We start from the raw sequence: 23,531 nt of genomic DNA on the forward strand, positions 1-23,531 counted from the left end.
AAAAGGACAGGTTACCTTAAATAGGACAACCAGATTTGTTAACTGATTACAGATGGTTAAAGATAGAAAAATGTGTTATATTAGGGCAAAAGTTGATTTTCGTCTGAATGTAGTATCAGAATTCCATAAGCAAATGATTGCATTTCTGAGGGAAAAAACCCAAAAATTAATATCTAATAAAAACCAGTTTTATAAATAAGTTTTAATTCAGAAAACAATATTTATATTAAATCATAATTAACATTTAAAAGCTACTTAAAGATCCAAGGGGGTAGATAACAGGAGAGTCATTACAGCATTATATTTAGTAACAAAAAAATCAAAAACAACTTAAATGTCTTAAATGTCTATTCAAAAAGGAACTAGCTAAATATTATATACGATTAACAGTGTTAATATATAGAGAGCAGCCATTAAAAGGAATGCTGCTGCTTTCTATATATTAATTTTTTAAATCTTCAAGATATACCTGAAAAATAGAAGCAAATGGCAGACACATATGAAGTATAAAATCTTTTGTGTTTTTAAAAATAGGCCTGTATGAAAATCCATGAGATTTCTCTGGAAAGATACACAATAAACGGATCATCGTGATTTCCTCCAGGGAGGGAAACTTTGTGACTGGGAAAAGGAGACTTTCCCCACTAGCAGTCCTTTGGCCCTTTGGGATTTTTGTGCCATTTGAATTATTCAATCTAAATTTCTAAAAAGAAAAGATCGGTCAGGTGGCAGCTCACGCCTGTAATCCCAGCACTTTGGGAGGCCGAGGTGGGTGGATCACCAGGTCAGGAGATTAAGACCATCCTGGCTAACACAATGAAACCCCGTCTCTACTAAAAATACAAAAAATTAGCCAGGCGTGGTGGCGGGCGCCTGTAGTCCCAGCTACTCGAGAGGCTGAGGCAGGAGAATGGCGTGAACCCGGGAGGCAGAGCTTGCAGTGAGCCAAGATCGCCACTGCACCCCAGCCTGGGTGACAGAGCGAGACTCCGTCTCAAAAAAAAAAAACAAAAAAAAAGATCAAGTGTAAACTGCAAGTTTTAAAGTGCATCTTGTTGCAAACAAACCCTGGTATATAGTAGGCATTCAATAAATGTTTATTAAATAAATCTGTTACCTTATTCCTCTTCTATTATTCAGTCATTCAATCTCCTCTTCCCTTGGTGTTTGGGGGAGGGAGGAGGAGGCAGAGGATAACTAAAGTTTCACATAATATGCCTTAGTGCTTTGTGGGTGCTAAGTGTGTGCTAAGCATTATGTTAAATAACATCTTGACACATGTTCATCATCTCAGGTAATTCTACAACATCCTTGTGAAGCAAATATTATCTCTCTTTTACAGATGAGAAAGTTGAGGCTCAGAGAGGTCACTGCAAGCCCAAGCAAATTGCATTTTATACACACACACACACACATGCACGCATACACACATGCACACACACACACACACAAAGAAACCCTTTTTTGGGGGGCGGGGAGACAGTCTCACTCTATCACCCAGGCTGGAGTGCAGTGGCAGGACCTCAGCTCACTGCAACCTCCGCTTCCCGGGTTCACGCGATTTTCATGCCTAAGCCTCCCCAGTAGCTGAGATTACAGGTGTGCATCACCATGCCCGGCTAATTTTTGTATTTTTAGTAGAGACAAGGTTTCACCATGTTGGCCAGGCTGGTGTTGAACTCCTGACCTCAAGCGATCCACCCACCTCGGCCTCCCAAAGTGCTGGGATTACAGGCGTGAGCCACTGCACCCAGCCACAAATAAACAATTTTAAAGTATGTGCAAAATGCTATGGGGACAATGAAGATGAATATACTCTTTGCCCTTCAAAAGGGTCATAGTAAGGGAAACATTTATGTGTAATATTACTGTGATGCAAGCCAAGAGCGAGTACCATGTGGGAACTTCAAAGGGAAGAGATCCCCCAGGAAAGAGAAAGAAGGACTCAAGGAAGGCTTCAGAGAGGAGAACGTGATTAAGCAGGACTTGGAAAGGAGAGATCAGGAGAAAAGTCATGTGAATCACGTGTTCGGCACTATGCCAAGTGCTTTGTATACATTCTCATATCGTATTATTTTAATCATAACAATTCTAAGTATTATGGTTCCCAACTTTAGATGCCTAAACCAAAACCTAGAGAAGAAATTTCCCCAAATGTTCTAGTTCACATGTAATGTCTCCTTACCTCCTGATGGCCTCCTCTATCAGGGATTTTATATAACTTGTGGGTGTGCATGTATATGTATGTGTGTGTGTGCTCACACACACACATTCCTTAACTCTAATATAAGTATAAACTACTTGAGACAGGAAATTTTATTTCATATTTCTTTAATATCCCCTCATTATATGCTTACATATAGATGCTGAAATGTGGTAACATGTTAGTGTCAAACAGTCTGTATACCTACCCATTTTTATTTTTTTGTAAAGGTTTTATGACAGCAGATGAAAGGAAATTATTCAACCACCTCAAGTCTCCTCATCTGAAATACTGGGTTCCATTCATCTGGTTTGGAAACCTTGCAACTAAAGCCCGGAATGAAGGTAGAATCAGAGACAGTGTTGATCTGCAATCATTGATGACTGTAAGTATATCATAAATCACAAGGAAAAGGTGCTAATTAGAGACCAAGGGGGATCTGGATATAGCACATTAGACCAGGAAGAGTCAGCTTTGTTCAGTCCTGGTTCCGGAGGAACTGGAAAGATTGGAGCAGTGTCAGACCCCTCAACATGTAGGACAGAGGTGGTACACAGTTAAACTCGAGTTGCTTGGAAATGGTTCCTTGGAAGCTGCATTTTAAACAGAATCATGCTTTGTAATAGGCTCTGTAAGAAAGTATTCCTTGATTGATTAGCCAAGGGTCGCCAACGGCTCAGAAAGCTATGGTGCCCCTATAGTGTATTTGCCATCCCTGGCTCCAGGATTCTAGAAAAAAATCTGGAGGAGAAATAAACCTCCCCAGCCAAATATTTCCCCAAAATTGGAATATCGCGACTTAAGCCAACCTTTCAGATACTCTAGTAAGTAAAATAGTATTTTCACTAAACAAAATAACCCCCCCAGAAAAAATTTTTATGTAAGGGCTGGATATATTGGTGCCATGACAATCCCCTCCCTGGATTAGGCTAACGGGAGTGAATTGTTTAAAAATAGCACCCAAATTAATGTGAACTCTTTTGCCTAGTCTTACATAATAACTTGTGTACAATAGATGAGAAAATCAAAGAATCCTGTCCTTCCTGCTTCAGAGATAGATTTTCTATCGATGTGAGTGTTATAGTCTCCATTTGTGGGAGTAATTATATCTCTTTTCTAAGATCTACAGTAAGCATGTTTTAAAATGAGAGAAACAAAAAAAAATTGCTTCCAGATTACATACCAAAATCGATAAAAATTACTTATTTAAAATATTAGCAATTTCCTTCTCACCATGGCTTTGGGCCAATATACACGTTGGAAATTATGGGTTCAATAGAATGTGGGGGGGGTATATTTCTATGAAGGCCTTTTTTTTTTGGAAATAGTCTCAGTCTGTTGTCCAGGCTATATGCAGCACAGTGGTGCAATCATGGCTCACTGCAGCCTTGACCTCTTATACGCAAGTGATTCTCCCACCCCAGCCTCTGGAGTAACTGGGACAACAGGCACGTGACACCAAGCCTAGCTAATTTATCTACTTTTTCTAGAAACAACGTGTTTCTGTGTTGCCCAGGCTTATCTCAAACTCCTGGGCTCAAGCAATCCTCCTGCCTCGGCCTCCCAAAGTGCTGGGATTATAGACATGAGCCACCATACCTGGCCATGACTTATTTTAATATTTTTTAAATGTCCAAATGTACTCATCAATGAACTCATTGTTCCAATGATGTTCATTGATTGATTGTCATTTTTAGAACTTTCCTTTTGGAGTATCCTTGGGAACCAGTTTACTAGTCTTGTAGTCAGTCCTGTAAAAGACATGCTCACATTCCGAATCCCAGTAAGTGCTTATTACCACACCTGTCATCTTAGTAAATCATGCTTGATCTGTTTCTGGCTTAGGAAATGAATCGATACCGCTCTTGGTGCAGCCTCTTATTCGGTTATGACTGGGTTGGGATTCCGCTGGTTTACACCCAGGTAAGAAATACTTTGCATGGAATTCTTTATTTCTACTTGTCCACCTTGGCACTGTAGCTTTGCTGTGGGAGGCCAGCACCGTCCCCTCACTCCGGTCTCTCTCTGTTCCAGGTTGTTACTCTTGCTGTCTATACCTTCTTCTTTGCGTGCCTGATTGGACGCCAGTTTTTGGATCCCACCAAAGGCTACGCAGGGCATGACTTGGATCTTTACATTCCAATCTTCACCCTCCTACAATTCTTCTTCTATGCAGGATGGCTCAAGGTAGCCAATGGTCTCAGGGCCCCACTTTGTAATCTGTTATGTTCCAGACTCTCCACACTGATCCTTTACTGAGTCTTTAGCAAATCATTCACGAGTGAGTCAAAGGTAGATCTAACATGTAATAGCTCAGCAATATTATTACTTTTCTGCCAGGGATTCAAGTGACAGGGATATACTCAGTACTGTCTGAAGCAGTTCATTTGTGCAAAGAGATTAGAATAACACTCTTTTATGGTTATTGATTCTCTTTTACGTCTCTGTGTATTCCCATTAGGATTACAATAATGTAACTAAAGTAATAAGTGTACCTGCATTGATATTGTGTACCACAATAAGCAACTAGGCAGAGTAAAAGAGTCAACAAGAAGCCTTATAAATCAGACTTAGCCATTAATATTGCAGTAGAATCTTGGTTCTGCTCAACTCTATAAATAGTTATTGCAGTTCCCTGAAATTCTGCTAGCTGTCCCACAACATTAAATGTACCCCATTTTCTTTTTTTTTTTTTTTTCCTAAGACAGAGTCTTGCTCTGTCGCCCAGGCTGGAGTGCAGTGATGCAATCTAGGCTCACTACAACCTCCGCCTCCCGGGTTGAAGCAATTCTCCTACCTCAGCCTCCCAAGTAGCTGGGATTACAGGTGTGAGCCACCGTGCCCAGTCTAAATGTACCCCATTTTCAAAACCAGAACCGAGACTCAGAATTCCTCAGAATCAGAACCAGAAACACCAGAAATAATGACAACATCTGGTTTGCCAGGGAATTAAACAGGTTCAGGAGGTGAGAACGGCTTGCCTAACTATCTGTGTAGAATTTTCCTTGTTTCCCCTCCCTTCATCACCACCTCCTCAAATGTATGTGTGTAAATATCAGAGACCCGATTCTTCCATCACCTCTGTAAACTTCCAAATGGGAAGTATGTGATAGAAAAAAATCAATGACAATGGCTTCATTAAACTCATTGAAAGGCAATGATGGTATGAAGATGATATTCATAAAGTAGAATTTTCAAATGTTTGGCCTTCCAAAGAGCCATGCGTTGTCATGACCTGTTGAGGCCTTCAGGTTGCAGTGAAATTTTCCCTGCAGAAGTCTTTCATTTCATTGGTTTGAATCTTAACCAAAAAAAAAATATGTTGATATTTCCAATTATACTCCAAAGAGTAAAGGCATGTCCCTTACAAATGGCAAAAGCATTTTTAATCAGATTACCATGATTCTTAATTATTTCTACCTGCATAGGAGCAAGAATGCAGAAGAGACTAATGACTTTCATTTTCCATTAGAGGAAAAAATAGAGTTTAGCTTTATAAAGACAAAATCACCGCAGTGGCCCAAATACTCAATCATTCTCAAAAAGTAATTTTCTTCCTTTCCCGAGTTGCGCCAAGCTTTTTATTCTTTGTTTTGTGTCCATGTAAGGTGCTTGACCACCTGTAAAGAGCAAATAATGGTTCCTTCCTTCTGACATGCTTTCTAAAATATTTACATCCTTTTCCTTTATAAACTGTTTTAAAGTCCAGCGCGGTGGCTCATGCCTGTAACCCCAGCACTTTGAGAGACGGAGGTAGGAGGATTGCTCAGGAGTTCAAGACCAGCCTGGGCAACATGGTGAAACCCCATCTCTCCAAAAAAAAAAAAACAAAAAACAAAAAATTAGCAGGCATGGTGGCGCATGCCTGCAGTCCCAGCTACCGAGAAGGCTGAGGTGAAAGGGTCGCTTGAGCCTAGGAGGCCGAGGGTGCAGTGAGCCATGTTCACACCATTGCACTCCAGCCTGGGTAACAGAGCAAAACCCTGTCTAAAATAAAATAAAATAAAATGAAATAAATCTTAAAAGAAAAAATATTAAAAGGCACAATCTTAGCTCCATTAAAGGATAGGCAAACCTGCTGGGTGTGGTGGCATATGCCTATAATCCCAGCACTTTGGGAGGCTGAGGCAGGAAAATCGCTTGACCATGGGAGGCAGAGGTTGCGAGCCGAAATCACACCATTGCACTCCAGCCTGGGCAACAAGAGCGAAACTCCATCTCAGAAAGAAAGATAGGCAAACCTAAACACCAAAGGGTTGTGCCTCCATTTCTAAACAGCTGTTCTATCTCAATGATTAGGATATTTATAAATCTTTTCAAAGTACAGAAAAGCCATCTTAACCTTATGAATAGTATATCATTCAGTTACTTGCTGGAAATGCAGCCCTAAGTGGAATAAAAGATATATTTTGAGATTGTCAATTCAGAAACATACATGCCATTTTGTCAGTTTAATGTAGACTATGATAATATATGCAGGACTGATTGCATAAAAATGAAAATCTGGATAGAATAAAAAAAGGTTTCAGGACTCAACCCTTAATTAATCTAAGTAAATCTCCAGGCAAGAAAGGGCAGATAGCCCTACAAAACTGGTGACAAGAACAACATAGATATCACTGTGAGGCTTACTGATTCAGGACACAGACCTGCCTAAGGAAAGGCACTTAAAATAAGAGCCACATATTAAAATCCCCTGGGAGCTTTACCCAACACTGATGCCTGGGCTCAGCCTGGTTAAATTGGAATCTCTGCGGAAGGGACCCAGGCATCAGTTGGGTTTTTTTAAGAGCTCCTCAGGTGAGTTTAATGTGCAGCCGAGGTTGAAAAAAACTGCTCTAAGTATTAATACGTTGACTTAAATCCTAAAAGCAGGTAGATTTTCTACTGAATAGTTTCAGAATCTAGAATATTGAGACTCTAAAAACTAATCACCTGGTACCTTTATTTTACACATTTAAAATGTTTTTCCATCTAGACTCAATGTAAAATCTCCCTCTCCCCCAACTCTCTCCCTCTCTCCCTCTCTCCCTCTCTCCCTCTCTCTCTCTCACACACACACAGGCATGCGCATATGTCCAGATAATAAAAACCAAGTGAAAATTTTCAACAAGGAAGATGATAGATAAGTTGTATTTGACACATAAACCTCTCATCAAGAAGGCTATTCAATTCAGGAACATGATAAGAATATTTAATATTGATCAAATATTCAAAGATATGCGACAATAGTTACCTAACATTTTCCCGGCAGGAAAACTAACTTACTGGATAAGGGTAAATCCTTTAGTGTAAAACTAAGTAAGCCTCAATTTCCAGCTTTAGAACTTACTAGCTCTCTGACTCATTTACTTAGCAGTTACATTCAATAACTGTGAAAGCTGGGCCAGGCACAAGTGGCTCATGCCTGTAATCTCAACACTTTGGGAGGTCGAGGAGGGCAGAACACCTGAGCTCAGGGGTTCAAGACCAGCCTGGCCAACATGGTGAAACCCCATCTCTACTGAAAAAATCCAAAACAAATTAGCTGGATGTGATGGTGCTCACCTGTAGTCCCAGCTACTCAGAGGACTGAGGCAGGAGAATTGCTTGAACCTGGGAGGCAGAGTTTGCAGTGAGCCGCGATTATGCCACTGCACTCCAGCCTGGGCAACAGGGTGAGACACTGTCTAAAAAAATAAAAATAAAAATAAATTGTGAAAGCCTCTTATATTATTTTCTTTCATTGTGATTTAAGTCTTTCTTTGCTGTTTAACCTTCTCCCTGTGTACATTTTGCCTTATTATCTGGGCCCTGTAAATTCCCTGAAAGCACAGCCTGTGGACCCTTCAGGGTGCCTTGCAAATAGTTGGTTCTCCTTCACTGTTCACTCATTTGATTTGGCTCCTAAATCGGAAATGGCTTCCCCTGATAGGGCCTGCATTGTCACCAGTTGGATGGACAGATCCATTTGGAGAGCATACCTACAAAGGTGTATCATTCATGGTTTGAGAATCATGTCTTGCTTGCTAATAAATATCTGGGTAGAACAATCTACTGCCCTCTACTCTTCATATTATGAAAGTCACAAAAGGAAGCAGAGAGGAAAATAGGAATCATCTCCAGATTCTATTCTTAGTTTTCACGGGTATCATGATGGATTTATTTTATGTTCAACTACAGGTAGCAGAGCAGCTTATCAACCCTTTTGGAGAAGATGATGATGATTTCGAAACTAACTGGTGCATTGACAGAAATTTGCAGGTTAGAGGAATTTTCTTTCTCTTTCAAATATTAATAATAAGTCACTTGTGATATTTCAAATCTAAGCAGATTTTAAATGCACGCCTCTTGGCTTCAGAGCTTTAGCCACAAATGAAAGAGGCTTGGCTGTGCACTATGCTGTCTCAGGTCCTTTTGGAAGCTTATACATCCGGGATTTCAGCTCCAGTGAAATGTAGTTCCTTTTAAGTAGAATTTCAAGCCAATTTTCTTTGTAAGCCTCTCTATTAGCTTTTTCTAGCCTCTTTCATCTCAGCATAGAGCAGTATTTTAAATTGTTCTTTGGTTTGTTTTCTATTGCCAACCAGAGAGGTTAATAGTGACTTAAAATGGCATCCAGACACAATCTGGTGGGAGTTCCCAAAGTCGTATCACATCAATCCCAGCAGTCAGAGAGCCACCGGTTGGACACTGGGAGCCTGGGCCATGCCAGCCTGTGTCTCAAATCTGCATGAAATGCACTAAATGGGCCCCAGGGCCCTTACCCTGAAGCACTATTCCAGAGAGCTTTTCATGAAGAACCAGCATGAAGGAATTTTCCTTTTAGGCAAGACTCTCCCTAGACCATTCTCTTCCCCGTGAACTACAGATGAGTGAAGGCCTTCATCTTGTTCATTTGTTTCAAGCCCTTAGTTGGCAGTTAAGTAAGTCCAAACATCTCACAGCAGATCCCAATGTCAGTCTCTTAGGGAGGACACATAATGCCGAGGTCACTCACTTTGTCAAAATCGGAATCCCAGAGGATTAATAATGTATTCATGTATCCCTTTGTCAAAGCCAAGAGGAGAGAGCACCATAGCACCAAGCAGTATAGACTTCTTGATATGTTTTTCCAAACAAAGAAATGAACAAGAAACCAGGGCATATAAGAAGTGATGCCAAGTAAAAATATGTTTACGGGGTTAACAGAATGAAAACTGGAATCTTCACCTTCCTGTAATATTTGGGGTTAAGTGGGTGCTGTCAGGTAAAACAACAGCATAATTGTGAGCACAGAATAAAAAGATGGCTCCCCTCCCTCCAGCTAAGAGGCAGCTCCTCTCTGGGGTGTGTGGTTTGATCCCGGAGTGTGGGAGGCTTGAAGCCCCACTTATCCTCATTGCAAAGTACTTTTGAGCAGTAAACGACAGATACAACTCTCTGTGGCAGCTGTGGTCATGGCAAATACGAACTATAGACATTGGTATATTCACTCACTTAGACTGTGTCCTAGCCCACTCTAACTCTCATCTGCCCACAAAAACTTCTCTTTTTTATTTAATTTACATCTGAGTTATTCTAACAATATAACAATGATTTTAGGTCTCTCTTTTAGCTGTGGACGAAATGCACATGAGCTTACCCAAGATGAAGAAGGACATTTATTGGGATGATTCTGCTGCTCGTCCACCATACACACTGGCAGCTGCTGACTACTGCATACCCTCATTTCTGGGGTCAACAGTCCAGATGGGGTAAGTACATTTTTTTAAAATCTCCAATATTTTCCAGCCTGAGCAATATAGTGAGACCTTATCTCTACAAAAAAAAAAAAAAAAGAAGAAGAAGAAGAAAAGAAAAGAAAAGAAAAGAAATAAAATAATTTAAAGTAGCCAACTGTGATGGCACCTGTAGTCCTAGCTACTTGGAGAGGCTGCAGTCGGAGGATTGCTTGAGCCCAGGGGTTCAAGGCTTTAGTGAGCTGTGATTGTGCCATTGCATTCTAGCCTGGGTGACAAAGTGAAACCCTGTCTCAAGAAAAATAATTAATTAATGAAAATTAAAATAAATATCTCCAATATTTAGGAAGTGAGCAGATAGATCACTGTTCTAATCTTTTTACCTTTTTTTGGCATTTTTTTCTACCTGGGCTTAGTATGTACGTCAGTCTCTGTTCAGTGGTTTTAACACAGTAATCACCCCTATGTATAATGAGCTTTAAAGTTGAGGCCTGAAGTAAATCAGGCACAGTTCTATATTTCATTAAGTCTGAGCATGTATTTGATATTGCAGAAGTGTGTGAATGTGGGAGAATTTTATTTGCTGAAGGCAGATGCCACAGTTTCCACGTAAGTTAAAGAGAAAAGCACAGACTAATTCAGAAAGTAAGAAACTCTCCACTCAAAAACAAAACAAACAAAAAACTGTAGCAAAAGGGGAAACTTCTGTGGAATTTTTCTTATAACTCTTGGCAAGACTGTGGCTCATAGTTCCCTGAGGCATGCTCTAAGCGGATTTATGCAGTGGGTTCGTGTCCCGTGGTTGCTGCCTGTGACCCTTCTTTCCCTCCTCCCCGAAGTGGCCTGCCCTCCTCCTTCCACTTGCAGGAGATCTCACTTCAACCCTGTTCCCTTTGCTGAATGTCTCCTAATCCCCATCAGTGATGGTTTGTGGCACTTCTCTTCCAAAGGGGCCCCTGAGGCTGAAAACCTTTCAAGACCCAAAGAAAAGGAAGACTGAAAGTGGAATTTCAGTAGTTCTGGAAAGTAACGAGAAAGATTTAGGAGCCAGGAGATTTGCCTTGTTGCCCACAAAGCACATCTTAGAGAAGGTTGCCTACTCCAGGCTAGATTTGCTTCTGCTTCTAGCTAGCCTTCTAAGACCAGACCCACCCACCCAGGGCTCCTTCCAGGCCAGAGAGCTCATCCCAGCCCTCAGTGTATTCCCAGTTTCCATGGATAGGAATCTCTTGTTGTATGCATGTCTCAGCCTTCATGATACCTTCTGCCGGGGCAGAGCTTCATGGATATCCAGCAATCTTCTCAATTTTCAGAATTAATAAGAGCTGTTTTTCCGTGAGTTTGATTTTAGATAATTAAATATGCTTTATCCTTCTCCTCACTCCCACCATTGATTAATGCAAAGTACTTGAAGATTTAACTTGAAAAGAAAAGAGACCAGCAATGCTTATAGAATCAGGGCATCATTGTGATGACTCTATTTAGACTGCAAATGCTCCGCAGGCTCTATTTCTAATGTCCATTGAGTTGTTCTTACCCCGTGGTTAAGATGATTATTTGAAGGTCTCAAAATTTTTATCCTGATCTACTTACTCATCCTAATCATCATAATTCTGCAGATTACCATATACATGTTCATGTTCTTTAGAAAATATTAAAACACAATGTTTCTCCTATTTCTAAATACAGAAACAGAATTAGGGATTGACAAGATCTCAGAGAAAATTTCTTCCCCAGAAGATTATTGGGAAGATTCCATGAGATTGTAAACATTAAAATGCTTTAGGTAAAACTATAGAGCATGATGATTATTATCACCTAGTCAAGTCTTATTTGTGGATGTCAAACTGAAGCAGAGAAAGATTAAGTCACTTTAAGCTATTTTTCATATTAAACTCACCCTGGAAATTTAGGACAGAAAATAAAACAACTGAGAGAAAACCAGGAGGTACAATATTTAAAACTGCAGCAAAAAAATTATCAGTTGTCAGACAGAAGTCCTCCAACTAAAATGGCCTATTTGCCAGCAGGATGGAGAGAAGAACAGACAAAGGCCAGAATCTATGGGGAGAGGGTTTTGTGAGAGGTTTAACTGGATCTGCTAGAACCAATTGATCAAAGAAACTATTAGGCAAAAGCTCACTTGATCTTGATTTTCTGTAGAAATGAGGACCATTAAAGTGGACCACAATCCAGGAAAATTTACTGCAGGAAAACAGGCGATCAGAAGCCCTGAGTTGATAGAAATGGCGCCCTTTGGATTTATTAATGTCTATTTTTCCTATGATTTCCTATGATTGTATTAGAAAAAATGTTTCTGTTGCCTATGACGAAAACCAAATTCAAGCTTTCTTAAGCAAAAGGAGGTTTATAGTGTCACACCCAGAGACGAGCCTAGCTTTGGGTGTCACTAGATCCAGAGGCTCAGAGAATGTCACCAGGACTCACCATTGCCCCATGACTCTCAGGTCTGCTTTTCTCTCCACTGGCTCAGATTTCAGGCAGTTTCTCTCATCCTGAGGGCAAAATGGCAAAATGGCAAGCTCCAGGCTTACAGCTTACCGTCTCAGCTAACCTGTGGAAAGGGCACATCTCTTTTCCAACTCTTGAAACTGAAGTGCTGGATTTGCTATGACTGACTGGGCTTGGTTCACATATCCATTCCTGGGCTAATTACTATCAACAGGGAGACAATATTTTGACTATTCATGGCTGGTTTATAGGTCCATCTTTGAACCAAGGGTTACAGTCAGCCCCATCCAACCATATGGAGTATGTGATATCTCAAGAAAAAGCAAGATGCTATTATCAGGAGAAGAGTGAATGGTTTTGCTGAGCTGGCAAAAACAGTAGATGTTCTCTAAAATCATTGAAGATAATTCCCTAAGCAATGAATGGTTCCTTCACCAAATACAAGGTCAATGTCAAATGAGCCACCTGACTGAGGCTCAGGGCAAGGGGAAGGTAAAAGTTAAGAATTGCTCTAGCACCGGTGGTTTTGTTGGTGCTGACTGAGCCAATGAGCTCTTTGCATGAGAGTGAAGACCACATATCAAGATGCTGTAGACACAAGCATTCCATTTTATAAAAGTGCCTACTGCTTGATGACCATATCAAATCCTTTCCTGGATGAGATTTTTTAAAATTTTCTTATTCTCTTTGAGGTGTATGTTCCCAGCATATTGAATTCAGAAATCAAATTGTCCTTACCTTTTCATATCAATGTTTTTGGTTTGTAGCCACAATTCCCATAATAACCCGGATATTCTAAAATCAAAGCAATGCCCTTCAAGAACAGAGCAAAAGTACTCCTCTCCAAGGGCCACCTGCAGGATCACCCGCCTCCCAGCCAGCACACTCAACAGCGCTGTTCACGTTCAGCACACTGTTCATTTCCACTTCAGAAGGAAACTCCTCGGAGACAATGTCTTCATTCTCTAAATTAAGGAACATGTTCAAAACATGGCCCTATTTTCTGCATATTTACTAAATAGATATAACTCAAATAAATCAATTTTCCTTCTTTCTATCTTAAGTACAAATTTAAAATGTATTTTCCCTTGGACCCTCACATACAGAATGTGCTCATTTATTTATTCAGGTACATTTTTTTCAGGGCCTACTATGAGGTAGGTTCTATGCCAGATGCTAGAGGTAGTCAAAAAAAGAAAAGAAAAAAAAAACACCTCCTAAGTTCACAGATGTAAGGCCAAGAAAAGTGACACTACAATGTGGTAAATGCTACAGTGGAGAAATGCTAAGCCTTATGGGAACACACACAATGAAGACACACTTCACTCAGCCTAGTGAAGCAGAGAAAGCCTCTTGGAGTCAGGGACTCTAATATGCATCTTTAAGAGTGAGTTAGGAGGCGGTCATGGTGGCTCACAACTGTAATCTCAGCACTTTGGGAGGCCGAGACAGGTAGATCACCTGAGGTCAGGAGTTCAAGACCAGCCTGATCAACATGGTGAAACCCAGTCTCTACTACAAATACAAAATTAGCTGAGCATGGTGGCACAACCTGTAATCCTAGCTACTCAGGAGGCTGAGGCAGGAGAATCGCTTGAACCCAGGAGGCAGAGGAGGTTGCAGTGAGCCGAGATTGCACCATTACACTCCAGCCTGGGCAACAAGAGCAAAGAGTAAAACTCCATTTCAAAAAAAAAAAAAAAGAATGAATTAGGAGCCAGTGAACAGATAGGATTGAGGGGATTCAGCAGAGGGCACATTTCAGGCCAATATGGACAAAGACAGAAAGGAATGATAAATAGTGTACTCAGAGTAACAATTTGATAGGCAAACCGGAAGAGCCAATAAATGAATCTGGAGAGGAGGCAAGGGCAGAAGATGGAGGGTTTTATAGGCCAGGTAAGGGTTTCAGCCGTTATTCAAAGCTATTAAATGACAGGGTCCCATTTTTGCTTTAGAGAGATTAGCCTGGCAACTGGCTGAAAGACGGATAGCTGAGGATAAGACCAGAGCCAGAGTGAGCAGGCTGTTGTCATTTAAACAGGAGAGGATAAGGGCCTGAAACAGGTGTATCACAAGGGATGTAGACAGTAGAGGTGACGGAAGGGACAGATTCACGAAAGGAGAAGGAGTGAAGAATGGTAATAAACCAAAGATGAGAGAGAGTGTAAGGGCGAAAGCTGCTCTAAGGAAAAGATTATGAGCTGTCCCTTTTGCTTGTGTTGAATTTGAGATCTCTATGGGTAATTCACATGGAGATGGCCAGCAGGCAGGGAGTCCAGGGGCAAAGGATGCATTTTACTGGTATCAGTACGTAGAACCAAAGAGTGGGTGGGAAAGCTCAGAACAGTGTCAAGGAAGCAGAGCAGAATCCGAAGGGTAGAACACTATCACTGAAAGGGTGGTCAGAGGAAGAGGGTAGTCAGAGTAGAAATGGTCAATATAGATGCAGAGTAACCCAGAAAATGCCCTGCCAAGAGGCCAAAGGTACAAAGTTTCCAAATAAAGCCTGAAGAGCATGCCATAGGTTTTGTATGTTAGGGTCATCAGAGACTTAGGTGAGAGTGTGGGGTAGAAATTAAACTGTAGTAGGTTAGAAGTGATTTATAGGTAAGAAGATCAAATTGCCAGTGTAAGCTGTTTTCAAAAAATAATTTTATTGTAGAAAAGTTCAAACCGGGCCAGACACGATGGCCCACGCCTGTAGTCCCAGCACTTTGGGAGGCCACGGCAGGCAGATCACTTGAGGCCAGAAGTTCGACACCAGCCTGGCCAACATGGTGAAACCCCATCTCCACCAAAAATACAAAAATTAGCCAGCGTGGTGTCACACACCTGTAGTCCCAGCTATTTGGGAGGCTGAGGCAGGAGAATCGCTTGAACCCAGGGGTGGAAGGTTGCAGTGAGCCAAGATCATGTCACTGCACTACAGTTTGGGTGACAGAGCGAGACCGTGTCTCAGAAAAAATAAAAAAAAGAAGTTTAAGCAGTTCCAAAGGTAGAGAACAAGCTATGATAAAGCTCCATGTATCCATCACCCCTTCAATTATCAAGTTACGGCCAGTCTTGTTTCATTCCCCACCCACCTTTATCTTCCCTGCCATTTGATCATGGTAAAGCAAATAGATCATAATGCCATTTTCATACCTAAAAAACGAAAATAAAACAAACCCAAAACGCATGTAATTCCTCAATTCATTAAGTATCCATGGACTATTTTTTTGAGAAGTCTGAATTGACGGGGTAAATAAATCAGACCGTATTCACTAAGAGACAGGGATGCTGGTCTGTTTCCTCCCTCAATTCAGACTTCTAGGAATGGCTTTTTTGTTTTGTCTTGGGTAAGGCTAGTGGCGTATTTTTTACTTGCTTTGTTTTTTGTTTTGTTTCGTTTTGCAGGGGTTTTTTTGTTTGTGTTTTGTGTTTTGGTTTTTTTGGAGACAGAGTCTCTGTCACCCAGGCTGGAGTGCAGTGGCGTGATCTCAGCTCACTGTAACCTCCACCTCCTGGGTTCAAGCAATTCCCCTGCCTCAGCCTCCCAAGTAGCTGGGATTACAGGCATGCACCACCACACCCAGCTAATTTTTGTATTTTTAGTAGAGACGGGGTTTCACCATGTTGGCCAGGCTGGCCTTGAACTCCTGACCTCAGGTGATCTGCCTACCTTGGCCTCCTTAGAATTACCTTCACCACCTATACTGAATTTCACTCAGCTGCTGTACCTGGCCTTGTTTGGACAGAGCCATTAAGACTCCCTCTGGTGTTTACTGTAGTGCTGTCCACTGTGTAACTTAGAATCCCTTTTAGCAGAGGACCCACAGGAAGAAACGTATTTCAGACATTGGGGGGAAAAAAGGAAGCTTTGCCTCTTCTGGGCAAATCTTACACTATTTATCTTATAAACTTTATAATTTTATAATTAATGATGGTTTCCTTTTCATTTTGGCTGCTGGGAAGCTGACAATCAAATTTGTAGTCTACCTTTACTAAGTCTGTGGAATGGGATTATTTTGGAAGGTATTTCTAGATTCTGTGTCTTTTATGATTGTTTCTTATTCTACCTCTACTATATTGGCCTGATCTTATATATTATATATATTTATATAATGTAATATATAAATATAATATTTTATATGTCATATATACTACATACTATTATTGCATCATATGTATTTCCATAAGGCCACATCAAACCCTTGGTAAGATGAAGCAAGATGTGATAAAGAAACAAATTAACAACTCTCCTTGTTTTGAAAAAGGAAGGAAAAAAGACAGGCTGAGGAAAAGGAGCCCACTGGAAGAGAGGAAAGACACAGGAGCAAGGGGGGATGACTGAGAAAGGTCCTAAAGAAGACATAGGGCCGACCCCGGGGGGTAGGGGAGGTCCCAGTGGCTGAGCTAGAGGGAAGCAGTTGAAGTTGGATACAGTAAGGGGAGAAGGGGAGTTGGTGCCTGTGCAGCCAGGGAAGCGGGAACCAATGTTCTTGCCTCATCTAGTCATCGTGTCTTAATCTAAAGGAAGCTTTAACAGAGCTCATCTTTCTCTGTCCAATCTTGGACCAAAGAGCTACTGTTTTAAAACTGCATTTTATAAGCTTTAACACCAAACTAGTGCTGAAGTTCCATCTCCTGATCTTTGCATGGGGCACATTAAAAATCACCTTTAAAATCAACACTCCGAATGAAAAAAGGCCAGTTAAAAATCTGAATGCAGTCCCCAAAATAGAAATGCTTTCATAAATATGCCAGTCTTGAGCATTTACTAAATAATGATAATTATTGCATGGCCAGTAAGCTACACTTAGTCATTTTATGAGTTAATAAGCAAGGAAAAAATATTTCTTGTGTGAATTCTTTTACCATTATCTCATGTGGGATCACTTCAGTTGAATCTGTTTTGTTTTTTCTTTTGTAATACTACGGAATCCTTTCTAATCTGCTGTAGTTTTGTTTTTGTTTTTGTTTGCTTTTTGCCTTTTGTATTTTTGAGACAGAGACTCCCTCTGTCATCCAGGATGGAGTGTACAGTGGTGCAATCACAGCTCACTGCAGCCTCGAACTCCTAGGCTCAAGCTGTCTTCCTGCCTCAGCCTCCTGTAGCTGGGACTACAGGTGCACACCACCATGCCTGGCTTTTTTTTTTTTTTTTTTTGAGACGGAGTCTCGCTCTGTTGCCCAGGCTGGAATGCAATGGCACAATCTAGGCTCACTGCAAGCTCCGCCTCCCGGGTTCATGCCATTCTTCTGCCTCAGCCTCCCGAGTAGCTGGGACTACAGGCGACCGCCACCTCACCTGGCTAATTTTTTGTATTTTAGTAGAGACAGGGTTTCACAGTATTAGCCAGGATGGTCTCAAGAGGCAAAGGTCTGGCTATGCCCATTCTGGTCTTGAACTCCTGGTCTCAAGATATCCTACCACCTAGGCCTCCCAAAGTGTTGGGATTACTGGTGGGAGCCACCATGCCAGCCTTGATCTGCTGTTTTAATTAAGGCATCTTTTCATTAGCTTAACTATGGAGATGCTATTAACCAAGATTGAGAAAACACCCACGAGTAGCCAAAAGAACATTGTCTGTAAGAGGCACAGTGAGAAAATATACCCAAACCCTAACGTAATAATGAGTTTTCCTGGGACAATAATAAACACATGCGTGATAAAAATAACTTTACCAAAAGAAACTTTAAATGCTTAAACTCAAGATTTTTAAAAACAAATGAACAAAAATCAAGGTCCAGAACTACCCTGTCACTACTGGCTTGAGGTAGAGGTAGAATGCCTGTCTTCACATTATATCATCATGAGTCACTTCAAAATTCTTACTATCTTTTAATTACTTGGGATTACCCATTAACACAAATTAAGACTCTGAGGAATGAAACACAGAAATTAAAGACTGAAGTCTCATAATGCCCTTTAGTCCTAACTTGAAAATCAAAACAGCCAACAGTAAAGAAGATAATCCCTTAAGGGCATTGGAAAAACCCTAACAAACTATCCATTCATAACAGCTAAAGGACTCGAAATTTTGGAGAAGAGAGGCTGTAACTGCTTATGAAATGGATCACTCAAGTGTGTCCAGAGCGCTTGCTCTGTCTTGCTAATCTAAAAGCATGCTCCAAGCTTGTAAACTTTAAACTGCTGACTGTAATCCCATTTAAAGAGCTTTGTTTTATTGGGCTTTTCTGCCATAATTCAAATAATTATGTCAAAATGTTCTCACATATATAATAATCTTAAAAAAGGGGTCTATGAAGTCAATTAAGGATCCACTTAGTAAAGAGGAAAAATATTCAAAATTTTAAAGAACTCCTTCTGGCTAGGAGTTGAGGGATTTATTTAAGATGTATTTGGTGCTATGGAACTGTGTCAGAAATAGTCATTTCTACTTATCTATCTTTATTCTAAAAGTTCTAGGAATATGTAACAATAACCTGATATTTGGTAATTATACAGACATGCAAATGTACTTAATGTACACAAAATATTTAGAATTATACAGTAGGTCAGAAGTATTTTTAGTGATATTAATTCAAATATACCAAAATACATATTTTAGTGAGCAAAGACTTTATTAAGGTGTGGTTAAATATACTTCTATGTTGATATTACTTAGTAATCCTCTTTAGTCAACTATATTCAAATATTTTAGCTTTACAAGAAAATACATAGTCTGATACATACTATTGCATGCTTGTATTACAAACTACCAAAAATATCTCAAATTCTGAATTACTAACTTCAACAAAAGTGTATTCTGGGAACACTGACTTTTCACTTAATGTACCAGAAAGGAAGGAGAAATGGAAACTTCCAAGGAGATGAATGTGCATTAAGTTTATAATTTTAGAACTACTCAGGGATTCTTTCATACCCTGATGTGGGGTCACTATGGGCAATCAGTTTTCATCTTTAAACGGTATCAGATGTGTACATGGCTTGATTTCCTTTTTTAACAAAATTCCTACAGAATAGAACACTATTGAAGAGGGAACTTTAAGTGAACCCCTACTTTTGGCCATAATTTCTTTTTGTGTCAGCCAGCAAGAGCCGAACATAACCAGGGTGGTAGGATGTAGCTAGATAAGCCTTGTGAAAGGCACAGGAGACCACTTCTTCAACCAGATTTGCTAAAGCCTTTGGTTCAATGATCAGATAGGCCAACACTGGGGTAGCAGTGGGGTCATCAGCTCTAAATGCAGCTTTCTGGGCTACCTTCTAGGATGCTCTAGAGCTTAGAACTGTCCACCTGAAAGAGAGTAGAGAGAGGCTGGGTGAATACAATATTTGGTCCACTGGATTTTCCTCATAACCCTTAGCCCCATACCTCCCGGTTCAGAGGGAGGGTTGCCTTGTCCATTGTATAAATCCTTGGCTACAGCTTTGATGATGATTCTGCAGTGCAGATGGTTAAAAATAGCCGCATGTGCCTCAGATGGGTTTGAAGAGTACATTTTGCTTTGCCCATGAAAAAATGCTTCTCCACGCATGTCTCTGTCCTGATAGATTCTCAGGCAAATTATCGGCTCCCTCCAAGGCAGTCGCCTGACTGTGAGTACACTAGCAATTTGAAAACAATAAATCTGCAGTGAGAAGTAGAATTCATCATACTAAATATCGTTTTCCTAAATTCCTCATTTCAGTTCTGTTAAAAAGGCCTCTTTTTATTTGAATTTAAATTGTCAAAATACCGCTTCAAAAGTAGAGCAGAGAAAGAGAGACAAGTATCATCCAGTTTTATCTTTCAATCTTTTTGAAGCTCTATATTTACCTAATCACTCTCATGAGAAGGGGGTTGCTTTGCAAAAAGCTTTCTTTGGAGAAATGCATTAAATCCTTCAAGCTATCAGGGCTATTTTTGTCTTTCTATATTAGACACACCCCAAGAAGTATGGCAGTCTGCTGACATCTTCGTCAGCCTGGCTCTTGCCTCTTTGTTATGGCAGCAGAGGGTGAAGCATGTTCTTCTGCACCCCTGACCAGCCCAAGCATCTTTTAAAGTTCCTAATAAATCATGGCTGCTTATGCCCTCAGATGTTTGTCATTTGCAGGGGAAACCGTGGGGCTGGTGTTTGTGGAGGTATTCCATATAGATTTTGAAATTTGGGTTTTTTATTAATACTTGAGATTAAAATTATTTTAATCCAGACATCTATCTAATCTGTGGAAATAATACATGCGCTTCCTTCTTCTGGACTCACCTATAACTAACCAGCCTGACTGGCTTAACAGAACCTTTTCTCTCTCTCCTTCTTCTACTCTTCTCCCTTTCAAAAATAGCCCAATATATGACACAATCGTTCTCATTCTCATGTTTTCTATGTTTTTGTATTGATGCTTTCTATTGCACAATAAGTGTATATTGCAGAGTTTGATGATGTTTGGCAAATGGCACAAAAAAAACAATATTGAGAGGCAAGGTCAGGGCAGTCTGTCTCCACAGTTTTCACCATTTGAGCAGCCCTCTCTTCCTTCCCTCAAATAACCCAGCTTCTTCCAGTTCTTATATTTCCTCTTCACGCGCCCAGTGCCCTATCATTAAATGGCTTATCATTAAATGGCTAAGTCATCCCTTTTGAAGGTGTTAATTTTTAAGTGATATCTCCTGGTGTAGTAACAATTTTAAAAGGACAATCTTGAAGAAGAAAAGAGAGTGACCTTCAGAAACACATTATCATCTCCTCCAACCCTGTATGAGAAGTCAATGATGACTTAGAAACCACTTCTGAAAGTTTGCCAGTCATTGACAGAGTCCTTTTTACATCTTCTACTTTCAAAGCTTTTCTACAAATGTCACCCCTTTTGAACTTTCAAACAACCTAAAAGGCAGGTAAAGGATAATTATCACCAGCTTACCAAGAATGATACTAAGTCACAATAGATTAAATAAGTCCCCAAAGATCACACAGCTGGTTGGTGTCAGCATGGACAGCAGCAATCCTGGCTCTGCAAGTTCTCAAAATAAATTATTTTTCCCACCACAGAGACAGTTCTCAAATTTCATCCCTGGAAACTGATGGCTGCATGACACTTTCCATGAATGTCCTCCTATCTATAATTACCTGCCTCTCTCAGTCCAAATAAGTTCCAGAACATAAAACCGAGCTCTTTCAGCTGACTCTCTCTAATAGGAATATAATGAGGGTACTTTTGTTCTATCATATAATATTTCTGCTATTAGTTGGTTAAGTGGTATTATATTGAGCCTCAGGATTGTACTAACCCTAGACTAAGAGGATACTTTAAATATCAAATAAGGAGCAGAAAAAAAAAAAAAAAACATAAAATAAACTAAAATTTATACCCCAGCCTCCCATTTGGGAAATACTCTTTCAAACTATTCTAAGGCCAAGTGTGGTAGCTCTCACGTATAATCCCAACACTTTGGGAAGTCAAGACAAGAGGACTACTTCAGGCCAGGAGTTCAAGACCAGCATGGGCAACATAGGGAGACCCCATCTCTACCAAAAATAAAAAATTAGCCAGCACCCACGGTCCTAGCTACTTGAGAGGCTAAGGTGGAAGGATCGCTTTAGCCCAAGAGGTCAAGGCTACAGTGAGCCATGATTGTGCCACTGCACTCCAGCCTGGGTCACAGAGTGAGGCCTTGTCTCTAAATAAATAAATAAATAAGTATTCTATTTTAAACTATTTTGTTCTTAAAGCACAGCTTCTGCTGTCATATTGGGAATAGTGGCTACCAGAGAAAGGAGGAGATGAACATTGTGTGTTTAGATCTTCCATGGAAGCATTCAGAAGAAATGTCATTAGGTTTGTCATACTGGGGAGTTTCCCTACTGCTCTGTTACAGCATTAAGACCTGGAGGGCATCATTCATCACTCAGCGTAAGATATGTAACACTGCCCCCAAGAGCACAGAACACGAAGTGTTCTTCCAAAGACCGTGTTTCAGACTAAAGGAGTGAAAAGTTTTCAAGTCATGTTTCTTATCCAAAGCAATCATCAACATTGCTTTTTGTGTAGCCTTCCACCATGGACACCCCTACCAACACCACACAACCCTAGCAATGCCCTCCATTCTCAAAGACAATCCACAGCTTCCCTCTGTCTCCGGGATAAAGGCCACATCCCGCAACCTGGTACACGACTCTTCATGGCACAGTCTAAGGACCTCTTTCCAGCCTAGGCCTGACACTTTCCTGTGTTTCACACAGATTCAAGTACCTCCTATTTCTCACAAACACCCTCAACTTTCCTGCTGCCTTATCTGTTCAAGTCACTTCTTTCATGTGGAATGCTCTGTCCTTTTCCTATCTATCCAATTCCCACTCAGTGTCAAAGCCCAGCTCAAAAATTTGCTTTGCCCCAAATGTAGATATTTATTTATATGTCTTCTCTCTCCTTTTCAGTGATCATTTAAAAGGTACCTAATGCAGCAAATTGTTCATGATAAGTGCTCAATAAATTTAGTCGGGTGAATAAACAGATAAATTTCATGCATCCACTCCATAGTCTTATGAGCCAGGAAGGTACAATAAGGTCTTCTTGGCAGACCTACCCAATGTCAGTCATGAATCAGTAGAATGTTAGCAAGAACACTAGACGTTCTGCAGCTTGCTTGTTGCAACTTGTCTTTTTCCCCCATCTATGACCCAGGGGTTTATAACTCTTGTTGCAGTTGAAGGTCTTATACATACGTCCTACAACAGGGCATAAAGTTTTTGTCTTTGAGTCACAAAGTTTTGAGGTATTAAAAATAAAAACTTTTTTCCCTAGAAGGCTGTCTTTCTTACAATACTGCATCCTTTAGAGGTAGTTTAAAAAAACAAATCTTAAATAAATAGTTGAGATTCCAAATGGAAGACAGATGCTTGTCCTATATAGAGAGATTGCCAGCTTGTCCTTGATTCCCAGAACACATCCAGAGTGGCGATGGTAGTGAATAAGTTCACTTGTGGCTCCGCTGGTGTCCTCCTCCCTAACTAAATCGGTGCCTGTGGAGTGTGACTGGAGAGTTGACCAAATGCAATCCACCCAGCAGGGTCACCAAGGCCACTGAAGCATGAGTCTGCATTTTTCAAGTCGATGTAATAGAATCTGAGCCTCACATAGTGGAGGGTGGATCAGAAGGCTATCTGGTAGCCAAGGGCGCTGCTGGGGCTTTAGAAAAACAGCACAAGGCTGTAATCGAACGCCG

At 40.6% G+C, this 23,531-nt stretch overlaps 1 protein-coding gene across 5 annotated transcripts in view; it reads left to right on the plus strand.

Annotated features, from left to right (window-relative positions):
* Positions 1–23,531, plus strand: part of LOC105473390 (bestrophin 3) — a 47,606-nt gene that overhangs the window by 18,169 nt on the left and 5,906 nt on the right. For all 5 annotated transcript variants that reach the window (XM_071071454.1, XM_011727186.2, XM_071071456.1 and 2 more), the window contains 5 exons: positions 2,434–2,588; positions 4,049–4,126; positions 4,238–4,390; positions 8,366–8,446; positions 9,767–9,918. In XM_071071454.1, the coding sequence (XP_070927555.1) occupies positions 2,434–2,588; positions 4,049–4,126; positions 4,238–4,390; positions 8,366–8,446; positions 9,767–9,918 (619 nt within the window). The remainder of the gene's footprint in view (positions 1–2,433; positions 2,589–4,048; positions 4,127–4,237; positions 4,391–8,365; positions 8,447–9,766; positions 9,919–23,531) is intronic.

Source organism: Macaca nemestrina, chromosome 10 (genome assembly GCF_043159975.1).
Source record: "Macaca nemestrina isolate mMacNem1 chromosome 10, mMacNem.hap1, whole genome shotgun sequence".
Classification (NCBI taxonomy): domain Eukaryota; kingdom Metazoa; phylum Chordata; class Mammalia; order Primates; family Cercopithecidae; genus Macaca; species Macaca nemestrina.